The 20,028-nt window shown below is 34.2% G+C and overlaps 1 protein-coding gene across 1 annotated transcript in view; it reads left to right on the top strand.

Annotated features, from left to right (window-relative positions):
* LOC129242144 (uncharacterized) overlaps positions 1 to 20,028 on the top strand; it is a 228,347-nt gene that overhangs the window by 149,824 nt on the left and 58,495 nt on the right. The window contains exons 7-8 of the mRNA XM_054878706.1: positions 3,915 to 3,953; positions 8,687 to 8,789. Of these exons, the coding sequence (XP_054734681.1) occupies positions 3,915 to 3,953; positions 8,687 to 8,789 (142 nt within the window). The remainder of the gene's footprint in view (positions 1 to 3,914; positions 3,954 to 8,686; positions 8,790 to 20,028) is intronic.

Genomic DNA, 20,028 nt, shown 5'->3' with positions numbered 1-20,028 from the left:
ATTTTTGTATTTGAAGCAAATAAAAGCAATAAAGCAAACTTAAAACAAATTAATTTTTTTTAGACAATTAGCGAATGCTAAAAAAAATTTTAAGGTTTGCGCATACATACAGACATATTAAAAAAAAAAAAAAATTTTTTGGGGCTTAGAGCTCCAAATTCACCCCCTTTATACATATATCTACATATGTGTGTGTATAAGGTGGCGCAAAATTAATCACCTGAAGATCTAAATTTTTGCAAATGCCGTACGCCAATCATATTTCATAGCTGCAGTTTGCAGAAAAAAAAGACCGATCTGGCTGAAACTTGGTTTTTGCGTTCTTCCAAGAGATGCTAAACTAAACGCCAGTTGTGCCATTTGACTGACATTCTGACTTTGCTCGGACTTTTCAAACGTCTCTCGTAGTAACTGGTCAAAGTTGATGAGAAAAAATTGGACACATTGGGTTGGATTTGTTCCTTTTGTTCCGATTGTTATCCTTTTTGGTGTTTGCAAATTGCTGAATAGGATTTGGATTCTAAAGCGCAGTTTAATATCATTTTGTTCCATCACGAATCAGGTTTTTGTTTTTTCATATTTCATAGCTGCAGTGTACAAACAGACAAGCAATGGAGCGTAAAAGGTAAAAAATTTCAGTGAAAAAATTATTAAAAAAAAAATTGGACTACTAATTTTGTGCTACCTTGTATATTTTTTTGTGTGTTTTTCCTCAACGTTAGCACAAAAAAATTTAATGCGCGAAAAATACTTCAAAATTTCCTCGCCACTTGAAAATTTCCTTGCTATTTGAAAATTTGCCAGCAAATATCAACTATTGAAATTTTCGAATGCATTTACAAATTGTCTGCATTGTTTCGCCTTTCACCAAGGAATAATTTTAATCCGGCTTTATTAAGTTTTGTGGAAATGTTCAATTACGGATACCTGGCATGTTTACATCGTCGATTATCAACTAATGCCTTTGTATTAAATTTAATTAGCTGCCTTTTAGTTTTATCTTTTTCACATAAATTTGCCTTTTTTTTGTGTTTTCCTCGGCACGTGTCAAACCTCCTGCCGCTTTAACCATGATTTCCAATTAGTTCATATTTTTTCTTGCTAATTTTTGCTTTTATTGTGCACACATACTCGTGCATATGTACGTGTTTGCATATTAAGGTGGGCCAATTTGAGAGTAGGAAAAAATTGGCAATTAGCAATAACAGCCGTGAAAGCGCAGTCAAATTGCAATTGAATAGAATGAAAATGATTTTCGGTTATTTTACAAAACAGAATACGTAACCAGAGAGATTTGGCGGCTCCAAAAACAAGCAGGCTAAAAAGCCCATTATATTTAGTGCTCTGGAGGGAAAGAGAGAAGTAGCAGAAGGGAAAAGATGGGACAGAATAGAGACAGAGATAGAGATAGTTAGACCTGTGAGAATTTTCCAGGTTCTTTGTTAAGTCTGTAAATATACCCCAGTTTTAGAGAACGAATATTACTCATTCTTACGACATCGGAACCCAAAACTCGTAGCCGTGCTCTAGCAAAGGCAGGACACTCACAGAGAAAGTGCTCAGTGCTATCCGCCTCCTCCAAACAAGACAGGCACATTGGGTCCTCAATGATTCCAATGGTGATTATATGCTGACCCCAAGGGTTGTGTCCTCTCATAATAGCGAGTCTTTTCTTCCATGTTTCCACAGTTTCTGTTCGGACTTGTCACGAAATACTTTGCAGTTCTACAGCGTTCTAGACCGGACCATCGCTCTTTATGTGAATTGCATACATACTCGCTGATCCAATTCATGATTCCTGTAAAACTGATTCCGATTAATTGCTTTGGCCCTTGTAGGGGAACCGCTGATCCATGGTTACCCAATTCATCGGCAATTTCGTTTCCTTGAACGCCGGAGTGTCCCGGAACCCATATAAGTACAAGCCTGTTTTGTCTTGCGACATAATTAAGCTTCTTCTTACATTCTTGAACAATCTTTGAGGTTTGCTTCACGTTCTCCAGGGCCTTCAGTGCAGCCTGACCGTCACTGAAAATTCCAATCTGTTTCCCGTTCCATCTCCTCTCGATTATCCATTCGGCTACTTTCAGGATGGCAAAAACTTCCGTTTGGAAAACAGTTGCCATTTCTCCCATAGCATAGGGATACTTATTACTATCGTTTAAGTACCATCCGGCTCCAGACCCTATTTCATTCTTGGACCCATCGGTAAAGAAAATATCCATCAAACCTCATTGAATGCGTTCTGGATTGCTCCATTGCGTGATCTGAATCTGAATCTGGCATCAAATTTCCTATTCGTATCAGGTCGTCCTTAGGTGCCAAAAACAGTGGATTCTGCTCAGATGGCAACCCAAAGATTTTTCTGTGTCCCGAAACACCGCCTTCATGCCAGGATCCATATTTATGGTGTCTACACATTGCTTTTATTGCTTCCTGTTGTATCTTAAGATCCAAGGGATCAAATCAAGCATAGCATTTAGGGCATCACCAGAGGTTGTACTCATGGCACCCGTGATGCGTGAACATACACTTCTTTGCAGCCTGTATAGTTCCCGGATTGTGGACGTAACCATGATGATTGGTCTGATAAGTGCTGTGTATATCGATCAGGACCACAGCAGGTTTCAGACCCCAGGTTCATTCCATAAAATGAATAAAAAAAATATATAATATATAAAAATTTGGACACACGATTTGTTCCGATTTTTAGCCTTTTTAGTGTTTGTAAATTGACGCATAGGATTAAGCGAATAGGGTTCTAAAGTGCAGTTTAATATATTTTTTCTCTATCACGAATCGGGATTTTTTTTAAATAATAACCGGGCGACAAACAATTACACATTGCATCAGTGGCGCCTGCAAGAGGAAGCGGGCGATCGCGGTAATAGCGCAGACACATGAAATTTAGCGAAGTCCTTAACCATCTGTGCGATCCTTCTGCCAGAACAATGGGAAACACAGATGGCGCTCCAAGCAGTAAGAAGGCATTGCTCCTAAGTTAGGGACTGGTAGCGGCAGGCTAATTACCTTCTCTGTCAGAAATCAAAAACATATTAGTGAAACCAACGCAAGACCGAGGCCCAATGCTCCCAAGAGGAGTGAACAAGGAAAAAAAACCGGGCATTAACGTAATAATTGAGAATTATTTCGACAGTAAAAGTTGAATGACATGAGTTCTTGTTGTAATAAATTTATGTGCCTTTTTCGCTAACTTCCCAGTTTTTATATGAGATTAACAATTTCTGCATACAAAAATTTTAATTATGAAAATCCGCTTCCAAGGGAGTACAAATAATAAAATTATAATTTTGTCTTTAATTATTTGGAAATTTTTACTCAGCGCGCTTTGTAAGATTATTTCAGCAAAAAATCAACACCCCTACTACAGATATAATAAAAATCATTTTCCATGAATTACCTTTAGACTATTTTTAACTTTATATTGGAATTATGTATATTTTTGGCTCGCATTGAACGCTTATGGATAAACGAATCCCTTGCGATTGACGCGAAAATATGATTTTGATGACGTAGGAAAATGCCTTCAAGTAGATTGAGTAGGGACATTTTCACACCTGAGTGGAGTAGATAATGCAAACACAAACATTTATTTTTATTTTTCATTTTTTATTTTTATTTTTAGTTTTTATTTTTATATTTTATTTTTATATTTTATATTAAAGACTTGGCTTATTCATGAGCTACGAGTAGCGATGTTAAAGAAATTGAAGTTAGCACAAGCAAAAAAATTCAAAAATACGCATTTACATACTTTGTTATTGATTTTGAAAAAAATATGATAAATTTATAATTATTATTATTATTTTATAAAAAATATACTGCTATAAAAATACTTGTAAAACGCTTTTATTTATCTTCTAATCATTTGTTTCATTCAATTTTCTTTACAGTTCCGGTCGTCGGCAGTTGGGCTCTAATGCCTTAGCCAGGTGAGTAACTAAATAAAGCTACACACATACATACATACAATTAACGGCACTGGAATACGAGGATTCACACAAATATGAGGATGGACCGAAAGCGAGTCGCTTCAGGCTAGAAAAAATCACATTTTTTCACTCGATATTTTAACATTCTGTTACTACCATCAGCTGGCAGTTATTTACTTTTCTAAACACGAATCGTACAAAGAGTTGATTCTGCCTTTATTTAACAAATTATGAGATGATTTCTAAGTAAAATGAAGAAGTAGCTTTTAACGCTAATGCAACTTTTGAACACGCTGAGGGCCGTTAGATTAATTAAATTAAAATAAGAGCTGAGTTTAAGAATCTGAATTTTATTAAAAGTTGTGTTTTCTAACTCAAAAATACGAAAAAAGGGCAAACTTAAAAAATGCTTCCTCGTGAACCAGCTTAAGTTCTATTTTATTCTCGTTTAAATCATATTTTGAACGATTCAAAGGAATAAGCAAAGCTGCAAAGCATCAAACTTATAATAAAAGCTGTGAATTTTTAACTTTAGAAATTATTAAATAATAAAATGTTTAATTTTAATTTTTATTGAATTTAATTAATATTTATTTATTATTATTAATATTTACTTATTATTCTTAATATTCATTTATTATTATTAATATTTACTTATTAAAAATTAATTTACAATAAATATTTTAACAGACGAGGAACTGAGACTATCGACTGCGAAACAATTGCATTTAATTAATTATATTTTTTATTATTGAATTACATTTTTATTATTTCATTATATTTTGTTCATCTATTATCATTTTTCATGTTTGTTTTTTGCTAATTTTATATACTTTTTTAATTATTTATATTTTGTATTAATTTATTAAATTGTTATTTAATTTCTTATATATTTTTTTATTTAATTATATTTTTGTAATTTATGTATTTTTTGCTTAAAATTTTTTAAATTTATTATTATTTTTTATTTAATTATGGTTGGTTGGTTTAAGGGTGACCCCACATCGGAGTGCCACATAGACCGCAAGTTGGGTCCGTTGTGTTGCTCTAGAGCTCATTATTTTAAATGATTTTCCCACCTAATCGAGATTTTTATTGTACATTTTGGTCAAAGATATTAATTCGTTTCGAGAATTTGATGAGAGATTCGATTTTCAGGTCCGAGAGTACTGAAAGATTGTCAATTGTTGGAGAGCCTAGAAGAGCGAGTCGACTTCTGGCTAGACCGGGACAACTGCACAGCAAATGTCTGCTCGATACTTCCTCATCTTCGTCCTCGCAGTATCTGCACAGGTCGTTTTGAGGAACCCCGAGCCGACGTGCGTGAGTGCCCAAAAGGCAGTGGCCGGTGATAAGAGATATTATATGCCTTAGTTCGTGTTTCGAAAGACTTATAAGGGTGTTTGTCTGTTTCAGATTGTAGGATGGCCAGATTTGTCTGGTCGTAACGCAAGTAGTTTCCACTCGCCACCTCCGATCAGCAATGCTGTGAAATTCTCGATCAATGAGCAATTCACATGTTGAGAGCGGAATGTGGATTGTGGGTAAGTTACTAACATTTGATTGCGCAGCTCCGGCTCTTGCGAGCTCATCAGCTTTGCAGTTACCTTCGAATCCACTGTGACCCGGTATCCAGATAACTTGGACAGAATTCTGAACACTTATCTCGTTAAGAGATAAGAGACAGGATCGAACCACATCTGAGTGGGTATAAGAGGAGCTGAGTGCTCGAACGGCCGCTTGACTGTCGGTGAAAAAGCGGATATCCTCTAGTGATGTTCTATTTTCTAAGAGAGTTTTCGCAGCATACCAGATAGCGCATACTTCCGCTTGGAATACGCTACAGTAGTCGGGTAATCTAAATGATAGATTGATGTGAGGGGAATTGGAAAAGATTCCAAATCCCACTTTGCCGTCTTGTTTTGAACCATCTGTATATATAATCAGAGGGCCATCGATTTCGGTTAGATTTGTCTTCCATTCTTCCCTAGTTGGGAGTGAACAGGAGAATAGCAAGGGTGGTGATGGAAGACTTACATGATAGTCTATGTCGGAAGAGATAACTGGGTTCCTGTTCAGTATGGCCGAATGGCCAAGATACTAATTCCATTTCGATATAGCATTCATGCGTGTCGCTGCTCTCGCTGCAATCGCTTTGCCAGCCAGATCGATAGGGAACAAGTGAAGCAACGTATTTAGAGCCTTAGTAGGTGTTGTACTTTGTATTAATATTTATTTATTAAAAATTTACAAGAAATATTTTAACAGACGAGGAACTGAGACTATCGACCGCGAAACAATTGCATTTAATTAATTATATTTTTTATTATTGAATCACATTTTTATTATTTCATTATATTTTGTTCATCTATTATCATATTTCATATTTGTTTTTTTGCTAATTTCATATACTTTTTTAATTATTTATATTTTGTAGTAATTTATTAAATTGTTTTTTAATTTCTTATAATTATTTTTTATTATTTAATTATATTTTTGTAATTTATTTATTTTTTGCTTAACATTTTTTAAATTTATTATTATTTTTTATTTAATTATAGTTTTTATTATTTAATTTATTTAATTTTTTTAATAATTTAATTCAATTATATAATTAATTATATTTTGGATTAATTTATTAAATTGGTTTTTTATTTTCTATTTTTATTTTTTTTTATCACTTAGTTAAATTTTTTTAATTTATTATATATTTTTTATTTAATTATAATTTTTTATTTAACTTTATTTTTATCAATTTGCTATATTTTCTATTTATTTATTACATTTTTTTAATTTATAAAATTTTTTATTATATAGTTATATATTTCTTTATTTTATTATATCTTTATTATTTAATTACATTTTTTTATTTATTATTATACATTTTTTATTAATTTATTAATTTTTTAAATTTAGTATCAATTTATTAAATTTTTTATTACTTTATTATATTTTTTATATTTTATTTAATAATTCAATAAAATTATTTAATTAATTATAATTTGAATTAGTTTATTAAATTATTTTTGTTTTCTTAAAATTTTCATTAATTTATTATATTTTTTATTATTTAATTATATTTTTTTATAATTTCTTAAGTTTTTTAACTATATTTTTATTAATTGGTTATATTTTTTATTGCTTAATTATATTCCATTAATGCATTGAAATTTGTAATAATTAAATACATTTTTATAAATTGGTTATAAATTTTACTAATTTACTCAATTTTTTATTATTTAATTATATTTTTATGGATTCATTGTATATTTTATTATTTAATTATATTTTTCTTTAACTTTTAATATCTTTATTAATTTAATCTTTTTTGATTAAGTTATTCCATTTTTTATTATTTAATTATGTTTTTTATTAATTTGTTATAGATTTAATATTTTTTACTATGTTAGGATATTTTTATTGTTTATATTATCAATATATTATATTTTTTAATAAATTCTTGAATTTTTTTATTTTTCTATATTTGTTTATTTTTCTATATTTTTTTATTAAATTGATATATTTTTATTGCTTAAATATATTGTATTAATGTATTAAAATTTGTAGTAAGTAATTACAGTTTTATAAATTGATTATATTTTTTACCAATTTATTGTATTTTTTATTAATAAGTTATATTTTTTACCAATTCATTCTATTTTTTACTAATTAACTATATTTTTTATAATCTAATTATATTTGTTCTGGATTTTATATATTTTAATAATTATTTATATTTCTTATTCATTTTTAATATTTTTATTAATTTATTCTCTTTTTTACAATTACCAAACAATTTTTATTATTTTTTATTATTTAATTTTTTTTTATTAATTTGTTATAGAGTAATTAATTAATTATATTGTTTACTATGTTATTATATTTTTATATTCAATTTCTAACATATTTTATTTATTTGTTGAATTTGTTAATATAATTTATCAAATGTTTTATTATTTGATTCTATTTTTTATTAATTGAAAATATTTTTTGTTATTTAATTATATTTTTCACAATTTTTTTTTATTGTTTGCTAATTAATTGTATTTTTCATTACGTAAATTGCATTGCTTCTACAAAATTGCTGTACCATCAATTATTTCTCCGACGCATAGTTTGAGCGTCACTGTAGTGTGCGGCAAATTTTGTGTCTTTGCTTTCTCAACGCTCTTAGTAGCAGCGCCTTTCAAACTGTTTACGGCAACCTTTAGCATAGTCACAGTCGTCAAACTTAGTATTGAGACGCCTTGTGGAGCAATCTATTGTGAATTCCTGCTTGGTTGTTGTCTATGCTAAATTGGCTGTAATATATGCATGTGAGAAATGAAGATATGCATTAAGGGAAAGAAGGGGTTTCAGCATTGCTGGAATAGAGCAGTACTTAGCCCCGCTAAGTGGTTACGTATGTAGTTAAAAAAGGACAGTTTTACTGAGTTGTGTAGTACAGTGTATAGTAGTTGTGATAGCTGTGGAAAAGTAATTTTATTCAATGTATATTTTCTGCAAAATAAAACATTCTTATAACCTATCCGATTGCCTTCAGTCTTCAGATGTTAGCACTACAAATTGAAATTCGTAGTTTATATTTTATTTACTTTTTTTAATTAAATTAATTTAATAATAAAAAACTACACTGTTTTAACTTTTCATTAAGTTTCATAGAAACCAACACTTGAACACACATACATACATTTTTGTATTTACAATTTTTTATTATTCAGTCAACTTTACAGATCATCAAGTTTCAATTCCTCTGGACGTAGCTCCAACTGTGATACCACAGAAGACATGTATAGCGACATAAGTTTGGATAATGTGCAGGACTTGAATTATAAGGTGAGTTATGTGAAATTGATTTGCATTATAGATATGTTTGATTTAAATTTCATGGAAGAGTATGTGTATATATCTACATTTTATTGTTATAAGGTAAGGAAAATAACCGGACCCACTTTTCCCAGCTGGTTTTAAGAAAGTGTTGTTAACTTGGCTGAGGAGCAATGCTCGTAATATTAAGTTCCCTGTGTCTCAATTTGCCTAATTCCAATATTGAGTTTGATGTTACACACTGTACAATTTTTACTGGCACCTCAAAAATGACTTTGAGGCAAGATCTCAAGGCTTTGAAAAATGTAACCGCTACAAGTTTTACTCCTTTTAAGTAAAAAGCCTCGGCATCCCAAACTGTGTATGTAGTGTCGTGGACGATGGTGTGAAGAGGTAAGACCGTACGTGTCTAAGGAGCACTTACGGCATTGGTCAGCCAAAAGTATAACTCGCCATGTGCCTCAAAACTCAATTCAGCATTGTTGTACCATCACATGGAAGTACCTACCTTGAAATGAGATATCTGATCATTGGAATAGAGAGAGTTTTGGCTAGGATTTTCTTGGTTCGCAACCAGTTATATTAGTCCTTCCTTGGGGTCATTGAAACCATTCCAACCAAAGTTTCTTAAGCGATGGTGTTTGTCATATAACCGTCACAGACGACTTGCGAACCCCGCGCATTGTAGACGGCGAATATAGGAAGTAGAGTTGATTGAATAATGAGCTGCATGATTTTTCCAATGACATAGACAGAGCTTAGCGAATAAAGATTCAACAGTTCTGCTCATATGCTGAGGGGATACGAATCGTGTACGATGGCAACATCCCATGAAGCGTCGGTTGGAGTGTTTGAGAGAAATATTCTGCAGAAGATGTGGACCTTTGCACATTGGCGACGGCAAATATCGCGATGGAACAATGAGATCAAGCGGCTACGTTGGCTGGGTCATGTCGTCCGAACGGATACAAACGCTCCGACTAGGAAAGTATTCGATGCGGTACCAGCCGGTGGTAGCACAGGTAGAGGAAGACCTCCTTGTGCCTCATTTGGTATGTCCAACTGGCACCGGTTAGCAGAGAAGCGACTGGCGCGCTTTTTAGTGATCGAAGTTAATTCCAAGTCTTATTCAAAGACTTCACTTCCGCCTCCGTTAAACGGCGCCAGGTGGCTCGTGGTCTGCCGACATTTCGTACTGCCTGTTAGAAGGTATTCCATCACAGCTCCTGTTTGGCGACGTTGATGCCACTCTTCCTCAAGGTGGGGCCTATCCATTGCCATTTCCTTCTGCGGATTTCAACCGCCGCATCGGATTGATTAGCCTTCCTCTGTAATTCGGTGTCAGATATAGTTCGAGGCTAGAAAATTCACATTATGCGGCGCAAGCATCGATTAATGACCATTTGGAGACGTCTTGTGCTCATTGCGGTGATCTTTTTGACAGTCCTATAGCAGGACGGACTTGACGCATGCGTTGAAAATTCGCAGTTTGGTGTGCGAGAAGCTGCTGCTGCACGCGCCACAATCAGATTGAGGTGTTCAGGCCATAAGCTAGACTTAAGCTACGGACACTCTAGCATTCTTAACAACTTTGAGTTCATCGCCATGGTGCTGGATCATTATACACCCTCGCTAGGTTCGAGCGGAACTTTATCCATTCATATTCTTCAAGGGAAGAGTGGGTGGAGTGCAACATTTGGCGGCAGGGCATGGCAAACATGTTTATCAATGGCTCGAAGTTGGACGGAAGAGTTGGTGGGGGAGTTTTCTACGAGGAGCTCCAGATCAAGCTCAAATTTAGGCTTCAGTGGATTGGTTGCTCGCTTCGGCAACTACTGTAAAGGAAAACAGCCGAGCGGCAATTAGGGCCGTGGGCTGGTTGTTTATGCGTTCGAAATTAGTCGGGGAATGCCAGACTTTCCTCTCGATTGTATCCGAATACTTCGATATTAGGCTCTTTTGCGTTCTCGGTCACAGCGGTATAGAGGGAAACTGTCGGGCCGATGAGCTGGCTAGACAGGGACCTTTGGATACGGTTTCGTCGCAGAATGAGAGGAATGGGGTTCCCTTAAGAACCTGTGGTCTTCTACTGGAAAGATGGCCCTCGCGCCAACTCAGCGAGCGCTGGGCCAGGGCGCAAATGAGCAAATGTGCTTCTGGCCGCGGAGATTCTTCTAAGACTAACAAAGCCACAGCTATCGAATTTGGTAGCTATCCTTACACGCATCGCAACACTTATCTTACAAATCGGCATCTACAGCTTTGAAAAAGTATTTTATTTTGGAGTTAGGTATGTTGAGTGCGCGGAAAGATACATCAATTGCCATACGAGACAGAGTACAAACAGCAAATAAATCTTACTTCGCGGATACACAACTCATGAAGTCGGGGCTATTTTCTTTCCAGAAGCCCGAAGCTTCGAATATATCAAGTCGTCATAAGACCTACACCCACATACGGTTGCGAAGTCTGGGTGGTGGAATAAAATAAAGCCGATCAATTAATCTGTTTCGAAAGAAAGATTCTCAGGAAGATATATGGCTCTGTACGACTTGAAGATGATATCTACCGCATTCGTTACGATGAGTTAGGCCCGATGCGAATGTTAGCAGATATGTTGAAGCGCAAATAATTCTATGCTACGGTCACATTCTGCGAATTAGCAACGATAAAACTGTAAAAAATATCTTGGAAAATAATCACAAGGTGATAGAAGAAGAGTTTGGCGGAGAAAAAGGTGGAGAGATTACATAGAAGAAGACATTCGAACTACGGGCATATCTGAGGTCAAAAGTTCGAGAGACGTGGAAGCAAATTGTAAAAGAAGCAAAATAGTTCATCCCGAACTGTGACGCTACATCATCATAGCGATGATATACTAAGGAAATTAATATCAGGTCAGTCCATAAGTGCGTTTTTTACCGATAATTTCGCTTTTGTACGATTTTTGCATACAAAAAATTGTTCGCGGAATATAACGAAACTATTTATATTTTCTTTGATATATTGTGCATTCAACAAGTGATTTTAATCCTGGTGTTGTTAAAAAATAAAATGGAATCTTCGAATAAGAGGCCTATTTTGTATTTTTTTTATAAAAGTGGTAAAAATGCAACAACTGCTGCTGCAGAAATAAACACTGTTCACGGAGAGGATACCGTGAGTGTAAGGACTGTGCAAAAGTGGTTTTCAAATTCCGAAGTGGTAACTGCGACGTGGAGGATGCCCCGCGCGCTGGTCGTCCTGAAGTCTTTAACTCCGACGCTTTGCTCGAACTCCTGGAAGCTGAGCCAAATTTGATAGTCGATATGATAGCTCAGAGGTTAAATTTATCGCATGGAACAGTTCAAAGGCACCTGGTTCAGTTGGGAAAGGTTTCAAAGCTGGGAAATGGGTTCCGCATAGACTTTCCATCGCCAACCTTCAGCAGAGAGTGCTTGTGTGTTCTCAGCTGCTGCAACGGCTTGAAAATGAAAGTTTTTTGAACCGTATCGTTACTGGTGATGAAAAATGGGTCCTTTACAATAATCCTGTTTGCAAACGCCAATGGTTAGATAAAGATGAAACACCAGAACCGACCCCTAGAGAGGGCCTTCACCCCAAGAAGATTCTCCTGTCTATTTGTTGGGATATGGCCGGTATTGTTTATTATGAACTTCTGGAACCAAGCCAGATGATAACTGCTGATTATTATTCCCAACAGCTATCAAACCTGAATGAGCCACTTAAAAAAAATCTACCGTCTTTAGTGAACAGACGCAAAGTTTTGTTTCACCACGACAACGCAAGACCTCATACCGCAAGGCAAACATTAGGCAAGCTGAACGAGCTCGAATGGGAGCTAATGCCGCATCCACCATACTCTCCGGATATTGCACCTTGTGATTATCACCTTTTCCGTGGACTTCAATCGCATATGAGTAACAAGAACTACTCCTCAAAAGAAGCTATAAAACGGGATAACGAAGCGTATTTTGGGTCCAAGGACAACAAATTTTTTGAGCAAGGAATTTGCCTAAACGTTGAGAAGACATTGTAAATAATGAAGGAAAATATATTATTGACTAATATGTAATTTAAACATCTTTTTTATCGATTTTAAAACCACCTTTAAAAAACGCACGAACTTATGGACTGACTTGATACATCCTTAACCTTTTCGCACTGCTTTCAATCATGCAGTGCACACCAATAACTTTTACGTTGTGAATATGTCAACAACCTTTCAACAAGACGCCCTTTCACTCGCCCTGACACTCACGAGTTAATGACGCTAAAAGCTTTCGCATGTCTGTCTCATTAAATTATGAATTCCTAAAAATTATACAATCTTCAATCATGCACAAAATAGACAAAAATAGAGTGCAAAACGCAAAAATAACAACAAAAAAAAAACCTATGAATAATAGTCAAAGCCGCTGCGGCACGACTTTTAGCGCTTTTTCCATTTCCATTTCACCTTCATGTGGCCAAATGATTGCGCGCAGGAATGAGCTATAGCCGAGCAACATGGCAGGCGAGCGGCCCATTGCAATGACCTTGAGGCAGCATGAAGTGCAATTGCCAGCGCTTCCAATTACCCACCATTTCTGGCACTTAACTTTGGCGCATGCTTTTTTTTTGTTTTTTTTTTTTCTGGTTTCTTTACTTTCCTCTTGATTTTTATTGTCGTTTATGTTTATTGCTTTGAATGGCGAACTTTCAGCCACAAAAGTCTAATGCGCATGCGCGCAGGTGAAATTGCCAATTTATCTGTATCTGTATGCGTGTGTGTATGTATGAAAGTGCAATCAACGCCACTACCAATACACATACAAAGTATGCATGTGGTTAGTTGTTGTTAGAGGTCCAGTTGTTACTAGCGAAATCTCGCTCTACGCGCCAACTTTATTTCTGATCATTTGGTTCATCGATCAGTTGATCGATCGATTTATGCAATTCGTTGTGCTGGTATTTATTGCACTCGTACATAGTTTCCCTTTTCATGCGCCGGCGCTGAACATTGATCATTAAGCAACGTAACGTATTTTGTATTTTCTATTTTTCTTTTGCTCTTATTTTTGTTGAGGGAAATTTTTCGAATAATTTCTATTGCTTGCAGTGTTTTCGTGGTTTTTCTTAATGCTGCTGCTGCTGTTGCTGTTGTTGTTGCCGCCGGTATCTTGCATTTCCGAACGTGGGAATTCGCCGCCGAATGTAATATCGAAGTGTAGAATAGAGAAGTGGAGGACAAAAATGAAACAGCAGCAGCAGCAGAAGCAGCAGAAAAATGTATGAATATCAGTCACGAGCCTCCGAAGCTATTCGAGCACTCACTGGGAATGAGGAAAAGCGAAGAGCGCGTACGACTTACACACAAAGTTTTAATTAATTTCTATTTGAGTCATAAAAAGCTTAACAATAATTTAGTACCTTTCTATGTAGACGCGTATGAGGAGATTTTGTATCTTAACTTGTTTTTGAATTATTAAAATAAAAAATTTAAGAAGAGCAGGCGACCTTATTAAAAAATATGTATAGATTAAAGTAGTATTAAAGGCTGCTACAACAACAACAACGGACGGAACGGTCACCATATTCGAATATACAAGGTGGTGCAAAATTAATCACCCAACCTGAAAATTTATATTTTTTTTCAAATATTTGACAAAAAATATTGAAGAAGAGCAGGCAACCTTGCTAGAAAATATGTATGAATCAAAGTAGTATTAAAAACTGCCACAATAAGAACACCGGACACCATGGCCACAACATTCGAAAGTACAAGGTGGCGCAAAATTAATCACCCCATCGGAAGACTTATATTTTTTTCTCAAATATTTCACACTTGTGAACTAGGAAAGAACCGCGTAGAGGCCGAAATAAAGATTCCCATCACTTAAAATTTGTTTTTTTATTTAGTTAAAAAAATTATTCGAAAACAAAATTGGATGATGAATTTTGCGCCACCTACAATATAAACGCTCGTGAACAATAAAATAATGCGTGCGGTGTTTTGACCAGTTTTGGCTATTTTACTTTTATTTATTTCGTACCTTTTAATTTTTTGTAAACGTTTAACTCATTTCACAACAAAAATCATATAAATCGTGTTTTCAAAATTTGTGCAAAAATTATAAAAATTCTGCCAGTTTTCAACAAAGTTTCACATTTTTTAATAAAATCTTTTAGAATAATTTTTGGTACGCAGTTTTATAGTCCAATGAATTTTGTAAATTGTCACCAAAATTTCAAATTTTTTAATCAGATTTTTAAGAATAATTTTTAGTACGCAGTGTTATACCCCATTTAATTCTGCAAATTATAAGTGGCCTCAAAATATAGTTGATTTTTTTTAATGTTTTTATCGGGCGGCTTCAGTCATTTTATCTCATATAAAAAAATTGACGAACGTACTTTGTACGAAAAAAAATGTGTGACCGTGTCTTAATGTTTTTCCACAATATGAGGAACCTACAGTTTTATGCCGTCTCCGATCGTTTTTTTAAGAGTCGTTTATTTATGGCATGGCAGAAATACAAGCAGAGGTTTGTCGCCCACTAATAAAAAATCCTACAAAGAATGTAAGAAAAAGAATAAAATAGCATAAAACGTTCAATGTGTCCTACTTCCATTTGCATGCAGGCATGGCATCTTACTTATCAACACCCTGTGTTTCTCAATAAAGTAAAATTTTGCAAAAACATTTCAAAATTAAAACTGTCAAAAATACTTTTCATTCTATACCCTTATTGAGTCATTTTATTTACTTTTTAAATAAATTCAAAAATATGGCAGCCTTATATGCTTTATCTCAGTGGTAACATCTAATCAGCTATACTCTTTTACCACCTTAAATATGCCATCTTCACTCACAAATATTTTTAAATAACTAATTTCATATGCATTTTTTATAGAATGTTGTGCGGCAACCCTGCTGAAAAATAGCTTCAAACTAAAACAGTCGAAAATGCTTTTCATTCGATACCCATATTGCCATATTTTATTTACTTTACCTAAAAGTGAAAAACAAGGTTGCCATCTTATTCGATTATCCTCAAGAGTAATATCTAACTAGATTAGCGCTTTTAAAATCTTTCATTTTTTTATACATATACACATACTATTATATTGTAATTTCGATTATACAAAAAAAATATTTGAAACTATGTGGTAACCCTATTAAAAATATTTTCAAACTGAAGCTATCAAAAAGAATTTTAATTTGATACTCATATTCTGATATTTCAACTACCATTTGAAAAATTTAAAAAGGTGGCAACCTTATTCGAACGATTTCGGGTATAAGAAATAACCTGAAAAGGCTGTTTTAACTTCTTTCGTCTGTTACCTTCACTTACATATATTTTTAAACAATTAATTTAAATTTATTCTTTTATTTATTTTTTTTTTATTTTTTAAATTTTAAACATTAAATGTAAATGGTGGTAACCCTGCTAGAAAATATTTTCAAATTAAGACTTTGAAAAATAGTTTTAATTTGATACCAATATTGCGTGATTTTAGTTATTTTTTCAGTAATTGAAAAAAGGTGGCATCCTTATACGACTAATATTGTAAATAATACCTAATTAGACATACTTTTCCAACATCTTTCATATGTCACCTACATATATGATTTTAAATAAATAATTATTCAAAGAATGTATTAAAAATTAATTGGCAGCCCTACACAAAAATATTTTTCATACTCATGCGAATATTTGCAAATATAAAATCAATTTATGTACATATGAATATAATTTTAAGTAATTGATAAGTAAAATATTTATTGAAAATTAGTTGCCAACCCTACACAAAAATATATGTAAAATATTTTTGATACGCATGCGAATATTTGTAGAAATAAAATTAATTTATGTACATATACGATTTTAAATAATTGATAAGAAAAATATTTATTGAAAATTAGTTGGTAAACCTACACAAAAATGTTTGCGAATCAAATCTATCAAAAATATTTAAATATATTTAAATAGGCTTAGATAGTAAAATTTTATATAAACGCAAAATGCGATCCAACCTTTGCAGCCGTTTCCATTTTTCGCTCTCCACGGAGTAAAGAGACACACTTAGACCAAGCGCGCTCCAATTTATTCTTCTTCTTCTTCTTGATTGTTGCGATAACTGCTTAAGCGATTTCGCCGAGCGCGCCAGTCATTCCTTTCTCGTATTAGCCGGCGCCTCTTGGATACACCAAGTGAAGCCAAGCGCTTCTCCACCTGATTTTTTAAACCCAAAGGTGGCATTCCTCTTCCTTTGCTACGACCAGCAGATATCGCATTGAATACTTTCTGAACTAGAGCATTTATATCCAATCATACGGACTGAATCTAAATTGATTCTAATTAGTCTTTGGATGGTGAATTTTCATAAAACTCAATTGAAATTCACCTTCAATTTATAGCTAGGAGGAGACATTAATTAAGCCTCATTTTATCTCTAATTTTTTTATTCAAATTTTCCTATTGCAGTACCGAGGCAACGGCCATTCGAAGCAGCTTTACAATTAATGGAATTGTTCGCAAATTTTCATCTCTTCTTCTCGTTCATCAATCGGTTATTTATTTATTACGATTGTCATTGTGGCACCATTGAAAAGCTAGCCAGTCGATCATTGCCAAAGCTCTTTAGCAAAAGTAAAAAAAAAAAAAAGAAAATATTGAACTGTGTAAATGAGTCAAAGAGGATTGTGTACAAGTACTTATTTCGATTGAATCATTGAGTAATAACTTTCAGCGATTTAACTAACAAAGCGTGCAAATTTGCAATTATTGCCGCATAACCATTTGGACCTTCTGCTTTGCTACAAACTTACAGACGTTTTGTGAGTAAATCTTGAAAATCAGCGTGAAGTGATTTTATATTTATTTATCTGTTCGCTAAAAAGCGTAAAAACACAGTTATTTAATTGTATGAATTTGCACGGCAAGGTAATTTTTTTGCTCTGTCTGCTCGCTTTTGCGTTGCGGTTGTTGTGAGGCTGATTTTTTAGGTTAGTGGGCTGATTTTGTAATACTAATTGCGGACAATTTTTTTATTTATTTTTTTTTTTAAATTGTTGAAAGATCAAATATTTGTTCAAATCAAGTAGATGCCGTGTTGAAGGAGGGCTGCATGCACTAAATATAATTACTGACCCTACTGGGCATAACATGGTAGACGTGCAGCCTTTTTTATAAAACAATAACAAAATGTTAAAATTGTAGCAGTTACTCCTTTTCATCTTCTTTATCAGCCAAACGGTTTTATTCTTCTGAAAAACTGCATATGTGCCGACAAGAAAAGTAATGAAAAAACGTAAATGAAAGAAAGTAATAACTTCACAAGGTGGTACTTTTTTGTGTTGTTGATAAAAAGGAATTAGATTTCACATTGTTCGTCAGCCATTCTTACGAAAATAAATATGAAATGGAATAATTTATACTACAAATTCGATAAACTTTCTTGTGCTTAAATAAAAAAAAAAAAAAAACTTTTAACAATTTTGAATAATCAACACTAAATGAACTTCCTTCCTGGCAATTGTCGTCAATTTCGCAACACTGCGGCTTGCCAGCCACAAACGCACGTCATCGCACTTCCTTTCAATTGACGCTACAAAATGCAGCCCCACTCATAAAATTATGCAACTTCAACATTGCCACCTTCTCCATTGCATACTAAACAGCTTTATTAAGCAGCGCAATTGGCAACGCCACACATATGCACACATACATACATACGTGCACAAATGCCAGGCTGCTGTTCCATTGAACAGCTGGCAAATTACTCGTACTCCTCAACGCTTTGGTATAAAATAACTCAAAGTTTATGCAGCAGCAGCGGCACACGCACCCGTTGGCAGAGTTACAAGGCAGCCGAGAGCCAGACTTTCGGTATCAGCGAGGTGATGTGGCTGCACTTATACGCCCGTATTGCGCCGCTTACGCACACACTTCACTTCGCACCATTTGCATGTTTGGCACGTGTTGTAGTGAAGAAAAGCAAAAAGGAAAAACTTCTCTACTTATTCATAAACAATCGCTTAAAGTTGAATGCTCGCTCTCCGGCGTTTATTTCTTAGTCGTTGGTATATTTTGATTTCGAATTCTTGTTTTTGTTTTTTACACCAAGCCATTTCATTCTTCAATTTTTCACATTTAATTTAAAATTCTTTTTATGCCTTTTTGCTGCTCGCATGCAAGTGCACACACACACATACACATGTAAGTACATAATTAAAATGCCATCAAATGCTTCTTAGCATTTCCCTTTTCTGACAGAGTAATGAAATTAAAAAAAGAAGTACTTTTGCTTATGTTTTTCACTTGCAGTCTCACAGCAGGATGCCAAGTAAAATTTGTACTTACACACAAACATACGCATGCACGTAAATCGCACTCGTGTGAGTGCGAGTGTAGTTTGTGTGAAAAGTTTACGTTGTTTACTTGAGCGGAAGCGCATAAGTTTGAAGTTGATTGCTTATTTTTCATACCTACGATCCATATGCAACAACTTAATATGCTGAACCATAGGCACTTTACCGTTATTTCATGATCATTAATTAGTCATTTGAGTACCTGTGGATGGAATATTCTATTAGTCGCAATTCTGTAAAGGCGTAAAATGAATAATCAAATAATATGGAAAAATTGTTTTAAATTTTCTACACTAAACTAGCGTAAAGTTTAAATTTTAAGTTGAATACTGGGTGTGCTGGCCACCGTAGCAGCATGGGTAGGTGCGTGACTACCATTCGGAAGGAGTGGATCAGGATCGAATTAGTGGGTATGCAACACCAAATTATAGAACAATTTTTTTTCTAATGGCGCTCGCCCCTCGGTAGGCAGTGACAAACTTCTGAGTGTATTTTTGCTATAAAAAACATCAAGACGCACGCCGCAAATAAATGGAGGAGCTCGGCCAAACTCCCAAAAAAAGAACGTAAGCGCCAACTATATACTATATATAAATATATATATACAAGGTGAAGCCTAAAATAAACAAGACTAAGCTAATATAGACACGACAGTAGCTTTGTTATGATAACTTCGAGTTTATTTATTCAAAATAGTCCCCTCCTTTGGCCTCGATACACTGTTTTGCGCGATCTAAAAGCTTTTTGAAAGAATGTTTCAAGTCATTGACCGCAGTGTCCTTCAGGTTGTCGGTACAAGCCATTTGGATGGCCTCTACGGACGCAAAACGTTTTCCTTCCATGGCCAAATGCAATTTTCCGAATAGGCAGAAGTCACTGGGAGCCACA

This window comes from Anastrepha obliqua, chromosome 3, assembly GCF_027943255.1.
Source record: "Anastrepha obliqua isolate idAnaObli1 chromosome 3, idAnaObli1_1.0, whole genome shotgun sequence".
Lineage (NCBI taxonomy): Eukaryota > Metazoa > Arthropoda > Insecta > Diptera > Tephritidae > Anastrepha > Anastrepha obliqua.
Note: the sequence above shows the minus strand (reverse complement) of the source record. Positions and strands in the feature narration are given on the sequence as shown.